The sequence below is a fragment of the Castor canadensis genome, chromosome 8 (assembly GCF_047511655.1).
Source record: "Castor canadensis chromosome 8, mCasCan1.hap1v2, whole genome shotgun sequence".
In the NCBI taxonomy this organism is placed as follows: domain Eukaryota; kingdom Metazoa; phylum Chordata; class Mammalia; order Rodentia; family Castoridae; genus Castor; species Castor canadensis.
In genome coordinates, this window is record NC_133393.1 from 18,292,923 (window position 1) to 18,319,990 (window position 27,068).

Consider the following 27,068-nt stretch of genomic DNA (forward strand, 5'->3'; position numbering starts at 1 on the left):
ACATGATGCTCAAGACAGTCATGGCCTAATTCTCCCCCCAGACTATCTCCTTTAAATAGCCTAGAAATTCTGTAGAAAATCTCGGATGATAAAAACCTTAAGGTCAAAGTTACCTTAAGGCAAAGAAAGAGGAATGCTATGCATTTTGGACAAAACTGGCCTCAAATGATATTGTTCCTTAAAAGAAACAAAGGCCTTACCAGGGTTCAAGAGAAGTAGATTGTCAAAACAGTGAAAAGCAGGAAAGAGGTTAAGCTATGAGCCTTCAGCAAATTCAGTCAGGCTGGACCCTCTTCCACATATGTAAAATAGTCTGACCAACATTTCTCATTCTATTATTATTAAGAAATACTGTTATTACTAGTATATAATTTGTTGGGCAACTAACATGTCAATTTTTTAAATTAACTCTCACTACACCATACTCATTCCTTTACTCCCTTTTCCTCTTGAATTCACACAGCTCAGGAATCTTTTGTAAAGAAAAGAGTGAATATCTGAAGTAATGGTTGTCACTGGGGGGCATGAACTCATTATTTAGCAGAATATTTCACCAGAGGTAAAACAGTTATCAATTAAGCGTACACTAACACCCACAGTATGTAAATCACAACTTACTATCAAAAAGTCTTTAAATGTTTTTGTTTTGTTTCAATTTTATGTAAGCATAAGAAACTCACTTTTGACCACATAGATATATTTTGAAAAAAAAAATCTTTAAAAAATCTCTAACTATATTACTGGTGGTACATAGCAGTTATTTCTAAAGCACCTTCCATCTTTTAAAATACATAGCACATTTCATAATATAAGTTTATAGAGCATTTAAAATCAGAGCTGTGGCCAAAGTAATCTTCATGTCGTCTTGTCCACATTTCATGCCTCGTCCCCAGTGATGCATTCCTTACACCCTTCCCACCTGCATGCCACATGCACAAATATATTTTTAAAGTCCAATGATGTCTTTTCTGCTAGATTTCGAAAAGAACACACAATTTTGTTACCGTTATTCCATGTAATTGCTGTTGGGGAGAGTAGAAGTGTAGGAGAAAGAAAAAGAAAGAATATTGAGGAAGAACTCAAAAATGTTCTAGTATTTCTTTAAAGCAAAGCTGTATAAAAAGTAAATGGACACAGATCACCAAAGACAAATAATTACAACCACAGAAAGTAAAATTATAGTAAATCCAAATAAACACAAGGACTGTGACTGAAATCTGGCTTCATTGATACTTTTTTAAAACTTGGTATTCATTTAGGGACACAGACAATTCTACAATTCTTTATGAGTGTTTGATGTGAGTTGTCTTATTCAAAGCCTTCTCCCAAAGCCATGGTTTACTAAATTACAATGGTGCTCTCTATGTGGAGACAGATATGCAATATACTATGCATTTGGACTCGCTGCTATTTTAATCTTTACTACTAAAGTTAAACTCACCAGAGAGGAAGCATTTTTCAAATCTGTAATTGAAGATATGCAATGTAAGATAAGTAGAAAACAATCCTTGTAGCCTGGCATGAATACTGTTTAAAAGATGAATAAAATACAAATTTCCCAATGATCCTTTTTTCTAAAAACCTCAGCTATTTGACAGATTTCAAACTCTGAACAGATACAAACTGCCAACTTCCCCAATCCTCTCAACTTCTACTTATCCCCTACTTTACTCACAAATGTGAAGTTCTAAAGCTTATAGTACAATTATTTCTTTGCCCAGATAGCATACTGAATACAAAATGAAAATTAACAAAGAATCTCTTTGATCAAATTCTAGTCAGGCTCCTCTTAACCCTCTTCTTGACTAGGCCTCCCCCCAGGCCTATAAAAACTAAAATAAAGATTCTCATCACAAATGATTTTATCAGCCCCTCCCCCATATTAAAAGTCTTGAACACTCAAATACTTTCCAACAGCTAAAGGCTGCATCCCTAAGATGACTCCAGTACCTCCTCCCTTATTATAGCTGGCTCTTTAAGCTCAAGGCTGCCAAAAGAATTTACTGTTTATTCTAGTCAATACTTGAAGACAGGTTCTAACTACTGTCCTACAGCTTTTACAAAAAAGGGCCAAGAATTGTGAATTTTTTCTCCATCCCTTTGAGATATACAGTATACCCTTGGTATCCATGTGTATATGGTTCCAAGGCAACCACCACCGAGGAAAAACTAGGAAAATTCAAAATGCATAGAGTTTAAGCACAACTGACCTTAACGTAGGACTAAGAGCTTCTCCACATAAACTGAGTTGCATGCAGAAAGTTTTTTTTTTACTGTGCTTGGTCAAAACCAAAGTAATAAAATCTGTAAATAAGACAGGCTTACTGTATATGTATCTCCTACAACTTCAGAGTATTCTTCTCAAAGACCTGAAACTATCTTCCAGTCTCTACAGGAAAACAAAATACTGACTTTGATCACTGCCAGCAAACAGACAAAGCTGGCATGAATTTTGTAAAATTTCACTCTGTAATTTTTTTTTCTTTGTAGTCTTTTCACTTGTTTCTACTGGGCTTCTGTTCATCCTCTTTCCCCCGTTTCCTTTCCCTTATTCTCCCTTTACGAGGCCCAATCACTTCTATGCAAATCAAAGTTGAGTTCAGATCACAGTAGAATCTCTATTTTAACAGTGTTATTGATTAAAATCTGTCCTTAGCACTTTAAATAATGTCCAGCTTTGCTTACCTTTGACAAGATGAATAAAGGGAAGTTAAACTTATCCTAGTTAGTAAAGACTTGGATATTTTATATAAGATCACTAGATATAAATTTTTTGTTTTCTTTTTAAATGAAGGCTTCAGTTTCATGGAGGAGTCATAATTCAAAAAGCCAATCCAAATTTGGTGGTTAATAAAGGCCCTTGACAAACATCAAAGTCCCAGTGAGTCCTTCATTTAACAAATGAAGAATCTATGGTCAAAAGGCTTCCCCAAGGTGATTTCAATGAGGGATTTGATTAGAAGAGGTAACTCAGCATGGCGCTCTTCCTGACTCCAACATGAAAACATTCTTCCTGTTGTATTCTTATTGGTAAAGCAACATTCAACCTTAACCATTCAAGTCAAGAAAAGAGATGAATATATATTATCCTACTAAAACACACATATTTTTATAATCCCTCTATACACCAATAATAAGGTTTGGTACAAGAATACATGAAATTCCATTTCACTCAGAAAACTAGTTCCACACTTCTAAGCAAATATATGAATCACCTTGGTGAAAAGAAACTGCTTTCATACACCAAGAAAACAAAGCCCCATGCATAAATCCAAAAGAAGTCCAAATGATTGAGTCTTAAAAACAACCAAGAAAAAAAAAAATAAATTTTAAAAACCTTTTTCTGCACTTACTTACCAGCAAAGCATTTGGAACAGAGATTCATAGTCTTGCTGGACCTGGGGCAAAAAAAAAAAAAAAAAAAAAAAAAAAGAAAGAAAGAAAGAAAGAAGAGCTAAAAATTCTGTATCACTCTAATGAAAACATAAGATACTTGAAATACAGGCAAAGAATTTCTTGGCCAGACAATTAAACTAACTAGTAAGTCCTGGCCAGCTGCCCATTTCCTGCCCCCAACAAAACAAAAGTAAACGAAACAAAAACAGAACACATTTCTTATTTTTAATTTTTACCTTTCAGTGAGACAATGGTTTGTTTTGCTTATTGTGATTAACAACTCAGGCAGCAGTGCATTTTAGAAATACTGTAATATGGCCAGGAAACAGCACAGGAGTAAATTTATCCCGATTATCACACTCCCTCTGTTTACACTGGAACATACACAGCAAAGTTACCACTGTAAACAGAAATTCATCTGCAAAGGGATAAAACTTTCTCCTCAAATTCACTCTCATCTGATCTCCATAACATCACTCCAACTTTTACCTCATCTTCTTTCCCATCACCTCTAGTGCTATTTCAGATCTTGGTCAGCCTTCTTTCTTCAAATGTTCCCAAATTATTTCTCATGTCCTTTCAACTGTTAACAACAGTTGTAATTCACTGAATACTAACTTGTATAGGTAATTAATCTCATTAATCTTCCCAAGATCTCAAAAATGGGTACTACATATTGCTTTGCTTCTGAAATGCACTTAAAAAAATAATAATCCCACAAGCATTTCCGTACCAGGAAACAACCCTACAATGTCTACAAGTAACGAATAATTTAACAAAGAAGCACCACCTCAATCTCTTCCAATTAAATCAAGGGGTCTTAGAAATCAAGGACATTCAGCCTCATCCCCATTTGATCTATAAGAAACTTGCCCAAGGTTACACAGCTAGAGAATTGCAGAGGCACTATCTGACCTCAGGTCTGAGCTAACTCCAAAGGTCATCCTGTCACCCTTCTGTTCACAACACAACACCTGACATATCAGCTCAGGAACTACAAGACAGGCAATTAGTAATGATTTATCTGTTAGATTCATCTCCCTATTTGTTTACTTTACTGAACTCCCCTACCAAGTGGACTCATTCTTAGAGCTCACTCTTCCAAAAACCTCCTAAAATAGTCTATGTTGGGAATCTGGCCTATTTGCAGCTTCATTCCCCAGCAATTTCCCTCCCTGTATTTGAGCCTTTGACCAACCAGGGCTGCCTCTACAAAGAGAATAAAGCAACTTTCTTCTGCCCTCTTTACTAAATTTTACAGTAAGCCTTTGGGCCAGGCACAGGGACTCAAGACCCATAATCCCAGCTATTTTGAGGCAGAGATCTGGAAGATTACAGTTCAAAGTCAGGCTGGGCAAAAATTTAGTGAGACCCCCTGCACAAAAAATAAGCCTCCAGTGCAACAAATAAGCCATGCATAGTCATGCATGTCTGTAATCCCAGCTGCAGAAGGCCACAGGTATGAAGGATCTCAGTCCAGCTGGCCCCAGACAAAAATTAGACCCTATCTCAGGTGGGGAAGAAAGAAAGAAAGAAAGCCTCCCACAGAAAATATTTCTTGGTGACTATGATTGTTTTCTAACATTCTGGAATCAAAGACCTAACAGAAATTGTCACAGATGGCAAGATGGGGGAAAGGAGACTATTCTTTCTCTTTCTCAAAAGAGATGCTATGGGGGAGGGGGGGGAAGGGGAGAAATGACCCAAACAATGTATGCACATATGAATAAATGAATAAAAAAAAGAGATGCTATGCCAACAAGTGGATATGCCTTTACAGTTCTACTTAAGAGTAATGAAGAAAATTAAGTTTCAATAAATGCATACACAAAAAGCTGTTAATGGTGACAGGATGTATTACATGCCTACTGTGTAGCAGGCATGATACCAGATGCTGTTAACCCTTTTGTACAAATAAGGAAACAGGCTGCAAGAGGGTATATAGCTTCCCAAAGATTAGAGAAATAACAGTAAATGAATTACTCTGATCTAACTCCAAAGCCTGTACTCTTCGCCATGCCAAACAAGGATCTCTGCCCCAATACAAAAGCTGTCCTGAACTAGCACTCTGGTTTGTGAAAACCATCCTCAATGATAATCAAGTCAGCTCCTGAGAAGGTAAACCTTCTCATACATACATACATACACACACACACACACACACACACACACACACACACACACACAAAACCCACCCCCCCCAACTACCAGCCATTTCCATTCTGACTCAAGGGAGAACTGGGGTTGAAGACATTCCTTGGTTAACTATCACTTCCCCCAAAGAAGCAGGTCCCTTTCTGATACATTCACTATCTCTTGTCCATGCAGCGTCTCAAAGAGCCACAGGTAACTCATGTATCACCCTCTGCTGCTCCCCATTGTCCAGGAGGAATTATGGAACACCTACAGAGAACTGAGAGCAGCTCAGCCCCAAGTGTGCCATTTTTAACTAACAAGAAAAAAATGGCAAAATAGCATTTTTCTCAGTTTCCTCGTCTCTCTTCAGTTTATCATTTAAAAATGGGCCACTACCCCTATATATTACCTAGATGATATAAATTTCACATGCTAAGTAGGAATATTTCAGCAACATAGTTATCAGCCAGGTTATAAAAGAAGTAACAGAGCTAATAATATTATTATTAATCAAAACATGTTTGAAATAAACCAGATTTTGTCTACAGAAATAATGGTCACTGCTAAACAATGCCAACTTGGACTACCATGGATCAACAACAGTGAAATCAAAGACAGGGCCTTCTGAAATCTTTGCTCCTTTCTCATGCTGAATACGTGAAACTAGAAGCTACCCACATGTTTCCAATTACTGATTATCTACATAAAAGCACAATTTTTGCAGACTACAGAGTATGCTGTGTGGTACCAAGCATAAAAAGATTCACCTTTTGTCTCCACTGCTCCAATTAAACTCCTCTTATTGAGATCTCCCAATGGCTACTATGTTTCTAAAATCGAAGCATAATAGATGGAATAATGGTTATCTAAAGATACCAAATCCTAATCCCAGAAATGTATAATACCTAGAAGTTACCTTATTTGGAATAAAGGTCTTTGTAGAAGACCTTTATTTTGAACTACGGATTCTAAAATGAAACTACCTTATATTATCAAGGTCAGCTCTAAATGACATCAAGTATTCTTGTAAGAGAGGCAAAGAATGTTATTGTAAGAGAGTTTAGGCAGGCAGACACACACACACACACACACGAAGGTAATGTGAAAATGAAAAGAAACTAGAGTGATGCACAAGCTCAAGAATGCTCAGGCAGCAATAAGAAGCTAGAAAGGACAAGAAAAGTGTCCTGGTGGAAAGGCAGCACTTCAAGCTATTGGACTTCTAGCCTCAGAAAACTAATGATCTCATTTGTATCAGCAGCAATTCAAACAGACCTATGGTTCTTTCTGAAAACATTCTCTTACTTTCCTGTCACTCAGTCCTAGATCAAATCTATCCTAGCACTTTCCTGATTTTCCTCTCACCTAACTATTCCATTGCACCTTTTCTGGCCCCTCCTCCATGACCAAGACCTTTATGCAGAGGTTCCAGGACCAAGTTCTCATTGCCTCTACTTCTTGCTTCATGATCTCAAGCAGTCCCATGGCTTTAAACACTCTATAAATGAAAGACTCACATACCTACCTTCAGCCCCAAACCTCTTCACCTTCAAACTCACATATCTCAACATACAACGCAAATACATTATTTCAAATCAGAATTCTCAATACTCCCCCCAAAGTTGCCTGAACTATCTTGCTCACTTTTGTAAATGCTAAAACCTTCCCAGATGCTCAAATCAAAATCTAAGAAGACATATTCATTACCCTCTTTTCTGCAGCTTTCCATACACAACACACTCAACAAGAACCCATGGCTCTACTTCCTGAACATTTCTACACTGACCACCACCAAGAGACTGTTTACTATTCTCCTCATTCCCATTTCTGATACCTTACGATTTCCCATACAACAGCCAGGGCAATCTTTTTAAAACATTTACTTAGTGCCACCAAATAATTTCCACTTAGTGTAATATTCAAAGTTTTTACCAAAACCTGTAAGTCTGTTTGTGATTTGATTCTGCCTACCTCCCCTCTTCTCTTAACCATTTGCCCCTCTCATTCATCACATTACAACTGGCCTGTTTTCTGTTCCCAGAATGAGCTTTTGTCCACTCTATTTCCTTCTATTTCCAAATCATTATAACGCAGTCTCCTTCTTCCCACTCGGTTCCTAGGTCAAACCTCCTAAGCAGCCTTCCCCTGGCTACCTAATGTAAATCAGTCCCTCTTCTTTTCCCTCACAACTTCTCACTCTTTGATATCTCACCATTTGCCTGTTTGCTGACTACCTTTTACCACTAGAAGGCAAGTGCCATGAAATCAGCACCCTTCCTGGTCATTCTCATTTCCTATTTAGCAGGGACCCAACAAATATTAAATAAAAAAATGAATCCTCTCTTGGAGGCATGAACTATTAAAAATATAAGTAGATTTTTTAAATGTAAACGTAGAGGTCATCCAAACACCAGTAAGATGGCAGAGTATCCACAATTCCTCTAGCTTGTCAGCCTCTCATATCTCTGGAGCTCTGTCACAACACATTGTCAGTAACTGATAAGCAATGCTACCCTATGTATCTGGCCATTTGTCACTCAGAATATAACAGGTGGCAGACACTTTAACAAGATTTTCTAGTAAAGTGGAATTAAAATCCAGGTTGAGGGAAATGGCTCAAGAGTTAGAGCATTTGCCAAGCAAGTTTGAGGCCTTAAATTCAAATCCCAGTACCACCAAAAAAGAAAAGAAAAAAAAGCTTAAAATTTTATCATATCAATAAATAATGTTTAATGCTTTGTAGATTTTATGAATACATACTCTTCACACAAAATTTAGAAAAACAAAAACCAAAAATCATTTAGAATTCTACCTTTCCCAAATAAGTAATTGTTAATGTTTTTAAATACTTGCTTCTTATCTTTATGGACTGATACATAATTCTGAATTTATTATATTAACATTACTGGTAAAGTTCTGTGGTATGTTCACAGAAGTTCATTTTATTATGCTTCATACCACATATATTATGTATTTTCATATGTATATACCAAATCTGATAAAATATAGATTTCATTTTACATTTTCATTTCTCATCATTCTCCAGAAATGTTTTATTGATCTGCAATAATTAAACACTAATACTGTATTTAGTTGAACTTATTGTTGGATGTATAATCCTCTTCCCAGGCATTTTTCTATTATATGTATTATATTGCAACAGTGAGCATTCTTAGACATACATCTTTGGCATAAACCTGTGTCTGAATGGCTCTCTTTAAAAGTCATTCTCAGAGTTTACTAGATGAAAAAGTATGATTTCGGTAAACACTGTTTACCTTCCAGGTAAGTTCTACATACCTTTTTCAATATACCCTATCCAACAGAGTATTTTTATTTTCAAATCTCTGATTGATGGGAAAAGTGAGTATCTTGTTCAATTATGTGTTTTATTCTGATAAGAAATGTTTTCAATTTTGAAGGATATTAACTTTTTAATGAAAAAAGGTCTCAAAATGGAGGTAAAAATCACCATCCAGTCATCGTCGCCCTTCCCCCAGCTATAGTGGCCATAGCCATGGGGAGTGGGAAAGAGAGGGAAGAGGGGGGAATGATCCAAAGCAATCACAGCAGTTGAGGAAACGGTTTAGTAAGGTCTGGGCTTTGAAACTACAGGTGATAGACAATTTAAGAGAGCATTTTGAGAAATGGTGCACACACACAGATTATTTAGTATTGAGAGTCCCCAAACAAAGTTTCAGGGACCGAGGGCTAGGTGTCAGTGGCTCATGCCTATAATCCTATCTACTCAGGAGGCAGAGATCAGATCAGGATCATAGTTTGAAGCCAGCCTGGACAAATAGTTTGATAGACCCATCTCTTAAATTAAAAAAAAAAAAAAATCACAAAAAAAGGGGGTGGGCTAGTGGAGTGGCACAAGGTATAGGCCCTGAGTTCAAACCCCAGTACTGTCAAAAAAAAAAAGTTCCAGGGACTTTGGCTTCATGACTTACTCTTGTGTTTAAGAGATGGATGCAGCAATGTATGCTGAACCTCAGAAGGTTGATGGGCAAGAAGTGGAACCAAAAAGAGTTATTCTAGAAAGACTTCTGTAAACCCTGTCATCTATTAACAGTGAAGAAAAATTCTGTTGATGGTATCAAATAAGATACAGAAAAATATAATGTGAGAGACTGCTTTGAAAGGTATGCCAAGATTGAAACCATAGACGTCATAAAAAACAGGCAGAATGGAAAAAAAGAGAGAATTTGCTTTTCTAACTTTTGATAATTATGATACAGTTGATGGAATTACTGTTCAGAAATACCACACTATTAGTGAGCATAACTGTAATGTAGAAAAGGCTCTTTCTAAACAAGACATAGATGAAATCTGCAGGATCACAAAGAGGTGGTGGAGGTAGATCAGCAACTTTATGAGCTGCAGAGGAAACTTTAGAGGTGGGGGAGGTACTTTTAGCCCTCGTGAATATTCTGGTGGAAGAGGTGGCTGTGGTGGTGGAAGTGGTGACAGCAGAGGCAATGGTGGATATAATATACTTGGAAGCAATTGTCAACTATGGAGGTAGTCCTGGTTGTGAATATAGAGGAGGCTATAGTGATGACAGACTAGGACATGGAAAACAAGGTGGTAGATATGGTGGTGTTGGAGGAAGACAGGACAATTACAATGAAGGAGAAAAGTTGTGGCAGTGGTAACTATAGCAGTGGTGGGAATTATAATAATTTTGGAAATTATAGTGGAAAACTGCAACCAAATTATGAACCCAAAACGGAGGGCAGTTTTGGTGGAAGAAACTCTGGCATACCCTATGGTGGTGGTTATGGATCTGGTAATAGACGTAGTAGATACAGTAGCAGAAGGGTTTTGCCTTGTGTTTTGGTGATACTGGGGTTTGAACTCAGTGCTTCTCGCTTGCTAAGCAGGCACTCAATCACTTGAGAAACTCTGCTAGCCCTGTTTTGCGTTGGGCATTTTCGAGATAGGGTCTCAAGAACTATTTGCTCAGGTGTGTTTCAAAATACAATCCTCCTGACTTCTGCCTCCAGAGTAGCAAGAATTACAGGCATAAGCAACCAGCACCAAGCTAGCAAAAGGTTTTTAAAACAGCCACAATTCGTAGCAGAAGATATCCAGGAGCTGTTATGAAAGCTAGAAGTTACTTTCAGACAGCCATCACAAATGCATTAGAGGAACTGCAAAAATTATGCCACAGAAGGAACAATGACCCACAGTTAGAATAGTTACTGCAGCTTACACAGGAAACCCCTCTTGTTCAGGATTGTCACAGTCAGTTTGTAAAAGTGCAGCTATTGATTAATGCAATGTAGTATCAATTAGACGTGAATTCCTAAAGTCTTTTATCTGCTATAGCTTTGTCTTTTTCTCTTCATTGTATCAGGTATATCATACTGTAAATTATGATACTGGTACCAGGAATTTTTAAAAAGGAATTTAAAAACTGATAATGTAGCCTTCCAAGTAATTCAGTGTGGGTGAATGTAACATGCCTAATTTTTTGGAATTCTAGAAATAGCTGACATATACTCAAGGCTACTATATCTCTCTACCTAGGGAAACATACATGCCAAGCCCACACACACAAAAATTAAATACAAGAATAGAAATTATGCTGGGCGCCAGTGGCTCACAACTTTAATCCTAGCAACTTGGGAAGCTGAGATCGGGAGGATCACAGTTTAAAGCCACCCTGGGCAATTAGTTTGAGACACCTCACCTCCCAATAACCAGAGAAAAATGAACTGGAGGTGTGGCTCAAGCAGCAGAGTGCCTGCTTTGCAAGTATGAAGCTCTGAGTTCAAATTCCAGTCCCACAAGAAAAGATATAAATGAAAAATAATTCTGCCACTCTCAATGTTACTTAACACTACTCTTTTCCCTCACTCTCCAACAGTAAAGGAAGAAAACTTAAGTCACAAGAAAAATGAGTAAAAAGAAAAATAAGTACCAGAACATAAATAGGACAAGTTCTTCCAATCTTACAGTCTCCAGCTTTTCTTTGTTAGGGGTAGATCAAAAAACAAAAAAAAAAAAAAAAAGAAAAAAAAAAAACCCCAAAAAAACAAAACTATACTACAAAGGGATTTCCTCTGTACAAGAAGCGAACCAATCTACAAAAACTGACTAATCACACTTCTTAATTTGACCTCCTTTAATAACCTACAGATTGAGGAAAGAGAACAGAAAGCTAAGAGAAGGCTGGAGAAAAAGGAAGAAGGGATAAACAAAGGGAAGAAAGAAACTACAATGCCTCCTTCACACCAAAAAGTTATTCCAGTTGCCTTAGAGATAAGATTAGATGATTAAAGACTAGTAACAATCTGCCTGCCAGCCAGAAAGTCTGAATTCCAACAACAGCTAGGATGCAGCAAACGGCACTATTAAATCATCACTCTCAGCTCACCCCAGGCAAACAAGAAAAAGGCCAGTTCAAACAGACAACATCCTAGCTGGCAATGACAAAGGAGGCTTTCAACAGTGTAACCAGCTTGTCAAAACTGTTATGCATCACTCTAAATCATTCAAATGATTCTGCAAAGTTTTCTTTTAAAGGGAATATCATAAAGGAAAAGACAGATTTGTAATAAGGAGATTTGTAGATTGTAGTAGTATGGATCCTTTGCACTTCAAAAACTAACTTCAATGTGACAATTCAGAATTGAGGCGAGGTATTACAATTAGCATTGTTTTGACAATTTATATCCCAACTTCAAGGAGAACAGAGCACAGTGCTTATGCCCCTACTTTTGCATGTTTTAAGTTCTTTTCACTAAAAGATATAGATCTGTAAGACAAATCACATCATCTGTGGTCCTGTACACATTATGAAAAGCTTAGTCTAGCACCATCCAACAATTATGGACAAGATAAGGCCATCAATAAAATAGTCAAAAACAGAGTTCCAATTAAAACACATGAAAGTCTTCATAGAAAGGGAGAAAAGCACACAATGAACAGAGTAAAAATGACAATTTTTCCCATCAGAGAAATTTAGTAATGCTATCAACTCTAACATACAGTAGTTGCAACCATCTTACCCCTTATGCCCAAACATAAGAGAGGTTCTTCCCTAATTACCTATTAAGAGAGGAATTGCTTTACAATTTGTCCTTATTTTTGAAGTAGGCACTAATCATTTCATACTAAATAAAAACAAGGGCACGTGGAGGGGGGGGAAGAGAAAAAAATGAAAAAGCTTCACAAAAAACTGGAAGCAAAAAATTCAGGCATGTAGTCATGCCCAGGGAAATGGCATTTGAGGTTTCAAAAAAGGAAGACAAAGTCAAAAGAATCATGATCCCGGGAGTGTGCATCCAGGCAGCACCTGCAGAAGGTGAGACAGTAAAGTTCTCATCACTAAGCCAAGACACTGAGGTCTGGAAAAACATAAAGGAGCAGTAGCGTTGGATACTTTGTCAATGTTTACTGTACCGAAGGAATCTCATTAGTGGTTGGGGGACAGCAGATACAGTTTTAAACAGATTTAATATCATTTCTGGAATAATCTCACAATTACAAAAAATGGCTCCCACTGAAGAAGGCCTCTGAAGATTATCTAGAAAGCAATGCAATAAAAGCATGGGACATTCCTGACACTGGAATAAAAGCATTCCTGACACTGAAATGTCAGGAAGATCAAAAATAACATCAAAATGACAGCAGCACTCCTAATGTTATAGGAATGGATACAATTTCCAGTGGTACCAACATTTACAGATCTAAAATTTATATTCTACGGCAGACAAACTGGCAGTTGAAAAGAAGTATGATATACTCTGGAAAACCACATCAGTAACTTTAAAGTGGTCTTGGTTATTAAAAAGTGGTGTCTATGAAGATAAGGAAAAATCTGAATAAATCTGTTCATAAAGTTAAGTATGGAAGTAGTAATATACTAAGTTTTAAATAGGAAAGCATACAAGTATGTGCAATTTTATATAATCTACGATCTTAAATACAGATATGCAGTACATTTAGGGTAAACTGAGTGAAAAAATATGAGATCGCCCTAGATTATTTTACAACTGCATGTGAAATCTATGTGTTCATAAAATTTAACTATTTCATCTGTATCCATAAATTTCTATATTCAAGTTGACCAAAACACTTTTCTTATCAAGAAAATAAGAAGACTGCCATACTTAAATATACAATACTTTAGGAAATTCAAACTCTATATCAGAGTAAAACTTAACGTTCAGCCAAATTCACTTTTGTACTAGAGAAAATGACAAGGAAAAAAATGGCTGGTTTCTTGTCATTTAGGTGATGTCTAGCTACCAAAAGAAATCATACAAGTTGATAATTAAATTTCTTATTTGAACTGTTCTCATCTATTTGATAAAGATTTTTGGTTTCTGTTTTTTGTTTTTGTTCTATAGAATTCTATAGTAATGAAGGGCACTTTCTGGAGTAATGAAAATGTTATGTATCTTGACCTGGGTATACATTTATCAAATTAAGTTACATATTTAAGATAATGTAATTTACTATATATATATTACAGCTCAATCAAGTACTTTCGGTATAAAAATAACCTAAAAATTTCTACACTACATTAAGCAATATTAATGGTCTAATATTAAAGGTATTCTTCATGTGGCTATAAAAAAATAGAAAATTTTCCAATCACTTGATATGAGAAAAAAGTCTAAGAATTAAACTGAAAACAAGCCAGGCTTTGGTGGCTCATACCCTAGCTACTTGGAAGGATGAGATTGAGAGGACTGCAGTTTGAAGCCAGACCCTACAAATAGCTCACAATACCCTATTTCCAAAATAACCATAACAAAATGGAATGGAGGTGTGACTCAAGTGGTAGAGTACCTGTTTGCAAGTGTGAAGCCCTGAGCTCAAACCCTAACCCCACAAAAAAATAAATAAATAAAAACACAAGAACAACAAACAACCTAAGAGAAATAATAGTGAAGTATTCCCTGGTCTTATTTTTCTTTTGGCTAACTATGCTGCTTTTGGAAATGGGTGAGGTTTAGGAGTTACATTTATGAAGGTCAGAGTTCTTTGACCCAAAGAGAGGTCAAAATAACTTAAAATAGCCATGAAACTACTGCAATGTATTTATATTAAAGAACCACTTCTACGGCAAAATACTGAGCTTTATATTTTCTTTCATTTTTTTCAATGACTGTTATATCAAAAACAGTTTAAGAATGCACTTGCCCTACCCAATTAGCAAATATTTCTACTTCATTCTGGATTAGTGTGCATTTATCTACTTTCATTATTAAGATAATTCAGGCTTTCAGGCAGAGGCATTCAGTTATCTACATTTATAGAGAATCAGATCAAAGGCAGGGTAATTTTAATGAAAGATGAAAAGTAAACGCAAAGTATTATTACTAGGCCTTTCTCTGTCAGAAAAATGAGACATTAAGCCTGGCAGATGACAGTTACAAGAGTGCAAACTTATAAAGCTAAGCAGGTTAGTAAAGGCAGCTATATGGCTGAGAAAGAAAAGCACCAGGTACTCCTAAACAGCTGGAAAACATCCAAATACAAAGACATCCACATAGTGCAACACTTTAGTTCAGGCAGAACACAAGTACCAACAGAACATCTACTAAACATGCAATGTCTAGCAACACACAAACAAAACAAAAATCTTAAGTGTACAGGTAATGTCAATGACATTAAAAAACAAATGTCATTTATACTTCAACAACACCTTTTATTTGCTCAAATTTCAAACATTTTATATATCTTATCAGTATACTAGGACAGTCTCAGGAAATCCATGAGGAAGTTGGGAGGATACCACACCTATCTTGAAGCTAGACTGGGGATGGCTGAAAGATGATAGCAGAGAAACGTACTGGTGATTTCTCTAAGCACCACTGCAATTATGACTTGTTACCAATGATTTCAAATGTAAAGGACTATTTGTACTATTATTTGTATATCCCTAACCTATTCGCATTCTGCATTTCCACAGCTATTTACTTTCCTTAAGATAATTATCTTACCTTGATCCAGGGAATGCCATGCTATGTACATTTACCAGCTTTTTAAACTATCAGGGTATTCTGAATTATAATCCAGTTTTCTATCAATGCCATTCACAAACTTAATGAGTGCATTCTGTTTGGCACCATCTAAGACTATGGAAATATTAAAAAGCACTGGGTTCAGGATCCATCTGACAGAATTCAACTTAAGAGTGCAAGGTCCCCTTCCTCAATGCTGGGGACTGGTACTACACCATAGCTAATTACTCTGAGAGTACTCTGATACTCCCGGCCCAGTCTACTTTCACAGCCATAGAATTTGCCATCTCTCGCAAATCATCACAAGAAAAACAAGATGAAAGGCAGAGAACAAATCCGTAACAACCTAGAATAGGTGCCCTAAGATATGATGAATTTATAACATCATCCTCTTTTAAAAAGAATACAGAAGTTTTCTTAACAAGATTGCACTCAGCTAGCTAGATTAACCTAAACTCAAGACCCCCTAACATAACCACATAAACTCAAGAATAGCAACCACAGCTTGGCAAATGCTAAGCTATTTTCCAACACACAGGTTCATTTCCACTCCCACCTATTGAGCTAAATATCTATCAAAAGCCAGTTGGTTTTTATTCCCAAACATGCCTATGCATTGTAATTACATAGTTTAATTAGTTATGACCTAAACCAGTAAGTGAAAAAATAAAGTATTGTTTCTATGAAATCTATGTTGATTACCTTGATTAGACTGGAAGATATACTGCTATTTTAAAAAACAAAACAGGATGCAAGTAAATAAGGCAAGGCCAAGACAACTTAAGGACTAGGGAACAAATCATAAAAATCTAGAAAGAGAGGGCTGGTGAAGTGGCTCAAGCAGTAGAGCCTAGTAAGCATTACTAAGCAGGGCTTCCCTAGTATGCATTAGACCCTGAGTTCAAATGTTGCAAAAAGAAAAAAAAAAATCTGCAAAGATTATGCACAGCAAAGTAAACAATCAGAAGAATGAAAAGACAACTACTGGAATGAATGGGAGAAAAGATTTTCAAGGCATGCATGTGATAAGAGGCTTATAATCAGATATGTAAGGAACATGAACAACAAAAAGAAAATCTGATTGAAAAATGGGCAAAGTACATAAAAAGACATTTCTCAAAGTGCCCAGAAGATACATGAAAAAATGGCTCGACATCACTAATAATCAGACTCTAATGCAAATCAAAACCACAATGAGATACCACCTCACACTTGTAATGATTACTATTATCAAAAAGAAGAAATGATGAGTACTGGCAAGGTTGTGGAAAAAGTGGAGCCCGTTTTCTGCACTGTTAGTGGAATGTAGATTAACACAGGCAGTATGGAAAAAAATGTAAATACATGAGGTAATGATCTGTTAATAAACTCGCTCTACCCACTTCATAACCTAACAGACACATACATCTAATGAATGCATGCCATAAATATATGTAATTTTTGTCAAATTAAGTCAAATTGTAATTTTAAAATTTCTTTAAAAATCTGGAAAAATATCCTCAGATTGCTTCACAAATTTCATGCCACATACTGGAACCAACACTGGATATTAATTAATACTCAGATACCTATATACCAGTTACTAGCATGATTAACGTAGTCAACCATTTAAAGCTAGATGTGTTTAAGCTAGTATAGTTACTGACTTAAGGTTATTATCATCTGCACTTAACAAAGGGTGAAACTAAGGTGCTGAAAAACTCAACTTGTGTAGGTTCACATGCTACTTACTAAGAGACCTAAGAAGCCTGGTCCCATAGACCATGTTCCCACTATGCTGACTATAACAGATAATGTATTATTTGTGTGGTTTATGCAAAAATAAGTGTATAGACTTCTAACCAGTTGACCAGCCAAGAAAAGATCTAAGGCCTCATGAAAAATTCAAATCATGTATATTTATATTTTAAATTAAATGAAGATATCCAACTTATTTTTAGGATTCCATGCTTTAACATGTCTTTCACTTACCTACCAGTCTCCTCAATTTGAATAAGAGACATCTGTTATGCATTTCCCATGTTCTGGGGCAAGCCAGTCATAAACCCCAATGATACTGCAAATAGCTTCACATTAACTACTGATACTGGAACACCATATTCTCATTTCCTAAGAAAAGTATTTAAAGACTTAGAGATTCTACCCACAATTAATCAGCATCATAATATGAGCAGTTTCAGTAATGAGGATGAAAAAAATAGGCAACTTTACAAAAAAGAAAGCCAAGAAAAAGGAGTGAATCATACATTAAATTCTTAACATTAAGAAACAATTAGATTTGGTTTTTCCGATAAATTAGCTGGTATATAAGAAATTATTTTTCTCAGTGGATTCTATTAATTTCTCTAACATTCCACTGAGTGCTGAACTGCAATTTTAAAACAAAATCCATGTCTGCATCCTTATATGCCCTACCTTAATAAATTCAGACATAAATTCATTCTGAAACCATAAACACAAACTACAGTGTAACAATTCAATAGATGTCTGTGAGACAGAATTAGGAAATATATATTGTGATAGCCATTTTTTTATTTTTAAAATTATACTCCTGTAACTAAATCTTCGCATTCCTAGGGGAGGGGAGGAAAAACATATTTTCTCTAGCCAACGTCCTTTCTCTTCTCCCCATTCCAAGAATGTGAAGATATTTTTCTAATTCCAGAAAATTCCTTCTGATTTATTCCCCAAAATTCTCCAAGATTCAATAACCCTTGAAAAAGGTGTTGTTCCTCTCCCAGGAGCCTAGAACCCCGGGCCTCTGACCTTACTGCCTTCCCTAACTCACTCTTCTCTAAAACATTTATGGTCTTTGTCTCACAGCTGAGTTTTCTGCACAAAATACCTTTATGTTGCTTTCATTTCTGTTGGGCTCACCTGAGCCACTCTATCAAACATCTAATGGTTTCGCTTTCCAGTATCTCCTCAACTTTTCCTGGCTCTGGCATTAGAATGGAGAAATTTCAAAGAGGCCTGAATGCATTATTGAATTTATAGGGTAAATTTATCTGAACACAGAAGCTTAAGTCAAACAATACAAAATGTCTTTTCAACTTTACAATTTAGGAGTTGCTTTTGTTTTGTTTTAAGGATTCTATTTTGCAAAGTTATTTCTTTACTATTTATTTTTAGTGGAACTCAGTGTTGAACTCAGGACCTCATGCTTGCTAGCTTGGTTAAGTAGGTGTTTTACCACTTGAGCCATGCCTCAGTCCTAATTTTGAAATAGGGTCCTATGCTTTTGCCCAGGCTGGCCTGGATCAAGATCCTATTTACACTGCCCTGAATAGATGGAATGACTGACAGGCACCAATGTGCCCACCTTTTTATTGGCTAAGATGGAATCTCACAAACTTTTTCCCTGGGTTGGCCTCAAACACAATCCTCCAGATCTCCACCTCCCAAATAACTAGGATTACAGAATTGAGCAAATATATCCAACCTCAAAAGTATTTTACAAGTATTCCATGCAACTCCCAATGTACTCAATGCAGCAATGGATACTTGAAAAAATTAGGTGAAAGGCTACTTAAGACTAGACTCCAGGAGATTCCAAGATGGCAACTAGAGGGAGGAAGCAAAATACTGCTTCCCAAAGTAAACTCTTGGAGAAACGCTGGAGATACACCCTGCAGGAAAAACCACCAAGAAGAAGCAAAACTCCAACACCTCCACAGCCCCAGCACATGCATAACATCCCCACTTCACGTTAAATGGAGAAACCAGGAGGGTTCCTGTGCCACCAGATGCCAGCTGCTACCCCCTGCTTGGGAGAAACAGACCACCAGGTGAGCTAAGTGGCACACGGTATTCCCACAGACAACATTGGGCCAGATCAGCATAGCCCCCTGGACAGACTGACCCCCACCCAGGAGAAAAAAAGAGAAAAACACAAACTAAATAATAAACAAGCAGCTGGGAAAAAAAAAAAAAGACATGATGCAAAGAGGGCGGGGCACCATGAGCTCCAGAGAGTGGGGCAGGGCATCCCTCAAGCAAACTGTAAATAAACAACCCACCCAGAGAAAGCAGGATTGGTGGCACCAGCCCAGAAACCTTGGATAGGAGAAAGCTTGTAACTGCGGCAGTCAAGGGGAAAGTGCCATCAGAGAGGGGCACTTCTCTATGCGAACTGTAATTAAAAAAGCAATTGCAAAAGGCGGGTAGGGCTGTATACTGGAGAAAACAAAAGGGGCATGCGTCTAGGAGAACTCTATATAAACAAAGCCTGCAGCAGCAGATGGCTGACAGTATCAGGCAGGTGAGCTGCAGTGTCAGATAGACATTCACAAAGCTGTCTCCAGACTCCCATTCTTTTTTTTTTTTCCCTCTTTCTATGATGAGACAACAACAGATACTGAAAGACTAACTGAACCTTGAACTTAGGATATTTTTTGTTTGTTTTCTTTTTCCCCTTTGATGAGAAAACAACAGAAAAACTTCAGACACTAAGAAGTTTTCAGGACTGGAGGCTGAAAGACTAACACCAAAATTAAGATTGAAACTTTACTGCATTTGAACTTGGGTTTATATTATTATTATTATTATTATTATTATTATTATTATTATCATCCTCTCTCTCTCTAATGCCTGTTTAGCTTACTGTTGATTAGTACACTATCTCTCTCTATTTCTTTGGCTCTGTTATTTTTGTTTGTTTGGTAAATTTTGCGTGTTTTTTTTGTTTGTTCCCTTTTTCTTTACCTTCTTTGCTTTCCTTCTCCTCTCACCCCTCCATTCTAGATATCACCATTGTTACTATTACAAGCTAGACAATACTGAATTACACACAGTACAGGGACAGTAACAATAGCAAGGGCAATGACGGGAAGACAGAAAAAAGAGGAAATTTCCTCCATTAATACATTAGTACAGGAACCAGAGGGAAATGAAGAAAATTTCACAAATTTAGAGAAAACTATGCCTATACAGGTAAAGGAATCCTTGAGAACTCCAAAGAGACCTATCCAAAATAGAACTACCCCACAACATATTATCATTAAAATAACAATTACAGAGACTCAAGAAAGAATACTGAAGGCTTTAAGAGAGAAAAAACAAATAACATACAAAGGTAAACCCATCAAAATCACAGCAGTCTTGTCAACAGAAACATAAAAGGCAAGAAGGGCTTGGGGTAAGGTCTTCCGGTCACTGAATGAAAATAACTTCAACCCTAGGGAATTCTACCGAGCAAAATTATCATTCAACATAGATGGAGCAATAAGTCTTCCATGATAAGCAGAAACTAAAACAATATATGACCAAAAGCCACCACTACAAAAGATCTTCGAGGGATTCTGCACACAGAAAGTGAAACTGAACATAACCATGAAAAGGGCAGGCAGCACAAAACTACAGGAAAAGAAAAAGCAAGAAAGCAGAGAGTAACATACGTTTAGGTACACACACTCAAATCTTCAAACAACTAAATGACCGGAATCACCACATACCTATCAGTACTAACACTTAACGTTAATGGACTTAAAACCCCATCAAAAGGCACCATTTGACGAACTGGATTAAAAAGGAAGACCCAACAATTTATTGCTTACAGGAGACCCATCTCACCAATAGAAATAAGAGTAGGCTTATGATGAAAGGCTGGAAGAAAATTTACCAAGCAAACGGCCCCCAAAAACAGGCAGGAGTAGCAACACTTAGCTGAGTCAACGCAGACTTCAAACCTACATTGATCAAACGAGATAAAGAAGGACATTCCATACTAATAAAAGGGGAAATAGACCAAAAGGAAATAAATAACAATTATCAACCTATATGTATCCAAAGTCAACACATCCAATTTCATCAAACAAACCATGAAGGACCTAAAAGCATATATTAATTCCAACACAGTGGTCGGGGGAGACTTTAACACCCCACTATCATCAATAGATAAGTCATCCAAACAAAAAATCAGTACACAAATCCTAGATCTAAAACATACCATAGATCAAATGAACCTAGTTGATGTATACAGAACATTTCATCCAACTTCTACACAACATACATTCTTCTCAGCAGCTCACGGAATCTTCTCCAAAACAGATCATATCCTAGGGAACAAAGCAAGCCTCAGCAAATGTAAGAAAATAGAAATAATAGCACGCATCCTAATGATCACAATGCAATAAAACTAGAACTCAACAACAAAAATAAAGACAAAAAACATGCAAACAGCTGGAAACTGAATAACTCATTGCTTAATGAGCAATGGGTCACTGATGAAATAAAAGAGGAAATTAAAAAGTTCCTGGAAGTCAATGAAAATGAAAACACAACCTACTGGAACCTATGGGACACAGCAAAGGCAATCCTGAGAGGAAAGTTTATAGCCATGAGTGCATATATTAAAAAGACTGAAAGATCCCAAATCAATGACCTAATGATACATCTCAAACTCCTACAAAAATAAGAACAAGCAAATCCCAAAACAAACAGGAGAGAAATAAGAAAAATAAGAGCTGAAATCAATGAAATAGAAACCAAAAAAAACCATACAAAGAATTAATGAAACAAAAAGTTGGTTCTTTGAAAAAATAAACAAGATCGACAGACCCCTGGCAAACCTGAATAAAATGAGGAGCAAAAACAAGCCCAAATTAGTAAAATCAGGAATGCAAAAGGGGAGATAACAACAAACACCATGGAAGTCCAGGAAATCACAGACTACTTTGAGAACCTATATTCAAATAAATTTGAAAATCTTGAAGAAATGGACCAATTGCTACATACTTATGATCATCCAAAACTGAACCAAGAGGACATTAATCACCTGAACAGATCTGTAACACAAAATGAAATTGAAGCAGCCATCAAGAGTCTCCCAAAAGAGAAAAGTCCAGGACCTGATGGATTCTCTGCTGAATTCTATCAGACCTTTAAAGAAGAACTGATACCAACCCTCCTTAAACTATTCCACAAAATAGAAAGGGAAGGAAAACTGCCTAACACATTTTATGAAGCCAGTATTACACTTATCCCAAAACCAGGTAAAGACATCTCCAAAAAGGAGAGCTATATAGGCCAATCTCCTTAATGAACACTAATATAAAAATCCTCAATAAAATAATGGCAAACCGAATTTAACAACACATCAAAAAGATCATTTGCCATGACCAAGTAGGCTTCATCCCAGGAATGCAGAGTGGTTCAACATATGAAAATCAAGAAATGTAATAAACCACATTAACAGAAGCAAAGACAAAAACCACTTGATCATCTCAATAGATGCAGAAAAAGCCTTTGATAAGATCCAACACCATTTCATGATAAAAGCTCTAAGAAAACTAGGAATAGAAGGAAAGCACCTCAACATTATAAAAGCTATATATGACAAACCTATATAAGCCAGCATTATACTTAACGGTGAAAAATTGAAACCTTCCCTTAAAATCAGGAATGAGACAAGGATGCCCCCTATCTCCTACTCCTATTCAACATAGTACTGGAATCCCTAGCCACAGCAATTAGGCAAGAAGAAGGAATAAAAGGAATACAAATAGGTAAAGAAAATGTCAAAATTTCCCTATTTGCAAATGATATGATCCTATACCTTAAAGAGCCAAAAAACTCTACTCAAAAGCTCCTAGACACCATCAACAGCTACAGCAAGATACCAGGATATAAAATCAACATAGAAAAATCATTACCATTTCTATACACTCATAATGAACAAACTGAGAAAGAATATATGAAAACAATCCCATTTACAAAAGCCTCAAAAAAAATCAAATACCTAGGTGCAAACCTAACAAAGGATGTGAACAACCTCTACAAGGAAAACTATAAACTTCTGAAGAAAGAGATCGAGGAAGTTTATATAAAGTGGAGAGATCTCCCATGCTCATGGATTTGTAGAATCAACATAGTAAAAATGGCTATACTCCCTAAAGTAATCTACATGCTTAATGCAATTCCCATCAAAATTCCAATGACATTCATCAAAGATATTGAAAAATCTACCGTTAAATTTATATGGAAACACAAGAGGCCACAAATAGCCAAGGCAATATTCAGTAAAAAGAACAACTCTGGAGGTATCACGATACCCGACTTCAAACTGTATTACAAAGCATTAACAATAAAAACAGCATGGTACTGGCACAAAAGCAGACATGAAGACCCGTGGAACAGAATAGAGGACCCAGATATGAAGCCACACAACTATAACCAACTTGTCTTTGACAGAGGGGCTAAAAATATATGATGGAGAAAAGAAAGCCTCTTCAACAAAAACTGCTGGGAAAACTGGTTAGCAGTCTGCAAAAAACTGGAACTAGATCCATGTTTATCACCCTATACCAATATTAACTCGAAATGGATCAAGGATCTTAATATCAGACCCCAAACTCTAAAGTTGGTAGAGGAAAAGAGTAGGAAATACTTTGGAACTAACACATATAGGCAAGAACTTTCTTAATGGAACCCCAGCAGCACAGCAACTAAGAGACAGCATAGGTAAATGGGACTTCATAAAACTAAAAAGCTCCTGCTCAACAAAAGAAATGGTCTCTAAACTGAAGAGAACACCCACAGAGTGGGAGAAAATATTTACCAGCCACATATCAGACAAAGGACTGATAACCAGAATATATAGGGAACTCAAAAACCTAAGTTCTCCCAAAATTAATGAACCAATAAAGAAATGCGCGAGTGAACTAAACAGAACTTTCTCAAAAGAAGAAATTCAAATGGCAAAAAAACACATGAAAAAATGCTCACCATCTCTAGCAATAAAGGGAATGCAAATTAAAACCACACTAAGATTCCACCTCACCCCTGTTAGAATAGCCATCATCAACAACACCACTAACAACAGGTGCTGGCGAGGATGCGGGGGGAAATGGAACCCTTTTACACTTCTGGTGGGAATGCAAACTAGTTTAACCACTCTGGAAAAATTTTGGAGACTTCTTAAAAATCTAAACATAGATCTACCATATGATCCAGCAATACCACTCTTGGTGATATACCCAAATAATGTGACACAGGTTACTCCAGAGGCACCTGCACATCCAGGTTTATTGCAGCACTATTCACAATAGCCAAGTTATGGAAACAGCCAAGATGCCCCACTACTGACGAATGGATTAAGAAAATGTATTTATACACAATGGAATTTTATGCAGCCATGAAGAAGAATGACGTGTTAGCATTTGCAAGTAAATGGATGGAACTGGAGAACATCATTCTGAGTGAAGTTAGCCTGGCCCAAAAGAACAAAAATTGTATTGTCTCCCTCATATGTGGACTTTAGATTAAGGGCAAACACAACAAGGGGATTGGACTTTGATCACATGATAAAGCGAGAGCACACACATTAGGGAGGTATGAGGATAGGTAAGACACCCAAAAAACTAGATAGCATTTGTCGCCCTCAATGCAGAGAAACTAATGCAGATACTTTAAAGCGACAGAGGTCAATAAGAGTAGGGGACCAGGAACTAGAGAAAAGGTTAGTTCGAGAAGAATTAATTTAGAAGGTAACACACATACAGGAAAGCAATGCAAATCAACTCCCTGTATAGCTATCCTTATCTCAACTAGCAAAAACCCTTGTTCCTTCCTATTATTGCTTATACTCTCTTTCCAACAAAATTAAAGATAAGGGCAAAATAGTTTCTGCATGGTAGCGAGGGAGTGGGGGAGGTAAGGGAGGGGGCAGAGGGAAGAGGGGAGAAATGACCCAAACATTGTATTTGCATATGAATAAAAGAAAAATAAAATAAATAAATGAAAATCAATTTATTGTTAAAAATAATAATAAAAATAAAAGAGCTAGCTCTGGGGACCAGCCTCCACCAGTACAAATTTGTAGACATGCTTCTCCAGAATTCTCAGAAATCCTTTCAGAATGGATGAGAACATAAACAATGCTTAAGCACCATACAGTTGAGGCCAGAGATCATTGATGTAGAGGATTATAGAGACCCTGTGAACATTTAAGAACATTGAGACATGTAGGTGGACATAAATACATGACTATTTTCCACTGAAAATAACTGCCATTATAACTAATAAGATATAAATAAACTTAAAGTACTACCAGTACTGGTTTCGTTATAATCGAAATGTCAAGTGAAACTTGGATGTGACGTCTACCTCTTCTACTTCCTAGAGGATGGAGCACAGGAAAATTATTTTACTTCAGTTTCCTCATGTGGGAAATATGGCCACTAATATTATGTAATTCAAAGGATTGCTATGAAGATTAAATTATTCATTTAATCAAAAAAAAAAAAAAAGAATAGACTCCATATGGTCTAAAAGTTTTCTCCTTCAAATTATTTGCTAAATACACACCAAAAGTTTTATCTTTAGAATGTGGTTTTCAGTATCTTGGTCAAGTTAACCTCCTGCTACAAAAACAAGAAGACAACCTGACATTATATTCACTCTAATTCAATCTACATATACTTTAAACTAAAATAAAGCATATAAGGCATTTTTTTATGATTCCATGTTTTAACTCACTTTCACTTAATCACTGGTGCACTTAAAACTATAGAACCTCTCAGGGCACCAGTGGCTCACACCTGTAATCCTAGGTACTCAGGAGGCAGGGATCAGGAAGATCTAGGTTTGAAGCCAGCCAGGACAAATAGTTCATAAGACCCTATCTTGAAAAACACCATCACAAAAAAGGGCTGGTGGCGTGGCTCAAGGTGTAGGCCTTGAGTTCAAGCCCCAGCACCATGGGTGGGGGGGGAACCCAAACTATACAACCTCACCTTAATACTAAGTTTCTTCAGCAAAAATGTTTAAACTAAAACAAATCATGAGAAAGCAATGAAGCAAATCTAAACTGTAGGCCAACCAACGAGGTTATATTCTTCCAAACACTTTCTAGATTGAAAGGGTCTAAGAAAAGTAAAGTAACAACCAAATGGAACACATAAATCATTTTCTGATCCTAGAGTGGAAAAGTGGGGGGAGGGTCTAATAGAAGACTTTTTTGGGACAACGGGGTAAATTTCAATATAGACTTTAACACTGTGAAATTACTGCTAATATTCTAAGTGTGACAAATGATACTGTAGTTATGTATGAGAATAATATTCTCGTTCTTAGTAGATTCATGGTGAAACGAGGAAAAGTATCAGATATCTACAAATGGTTCTAAAAGGGGTAGATTTATGTAAAGAGACAAAGCATGGGTGGCAAATGTTAATCCGTGAACATACGTGAAAAGTACATGGGAGTTCATTACATTCACTTATCTCAACCTGTTCAAATTTTTCAAATAACAAGTTGGAGGAGGATGCACACACAAAAACTTGTCCATGAATGTTCATTATGCACAACAGTCAAAAATTAAAAAGAATTAAAATGTCCATCAACTGGTGAATGGATAAACAAAATGCTGTATTATCCAAAAAATGAACTACTACTCAGCAATACAAAGAAACATACATACTATGGGTACCTACCACAACACAGATGAACCTGAGAAATATTTTGTTCAGTGAAAGAATCCACTCTAAAAGACTATGTTGTATTATGATTCCACTTACACAAAACATTCGGAAAATGAAAATCAACAGAAAT

At 36.5% G+C, this 27,068-nt stretch overlaps 1 protein-coding gene and 1 pseudogene across 3 annotated transcripts in view; one reads left to right on the plus strand and one right to left on the minus strand.

Annotated features, from left to right (window-relative positions):
• Zfand3 (zinc finger AN1-type containing 3) overlaps positions 1–27,068 on the minus strand; it is a 313,724-nt gene that overhangs the window by 210,208 nt on the left and 76,448 nt on the right. For all 3 annotated transcript variants that reach the window (XM_074082281.1, XM_074082282.1, XM_074082283.1), the window contains one exon: positions 3,358–3,398. In XM_074082281.1, the coding sequence (XP_073938382.1) occupies positions 3,358–3,398 (41 nt within the window). The remainder of the gene's footprint in view (positions 1–3,357; positions 3,399–27,068) is intronic.
• On the plus strand, positions 8,777–10,434 carry LOC109678872 (heterogeneous nuclear ribonucleoproteins A2/B1-like; annotated as a pseudogene).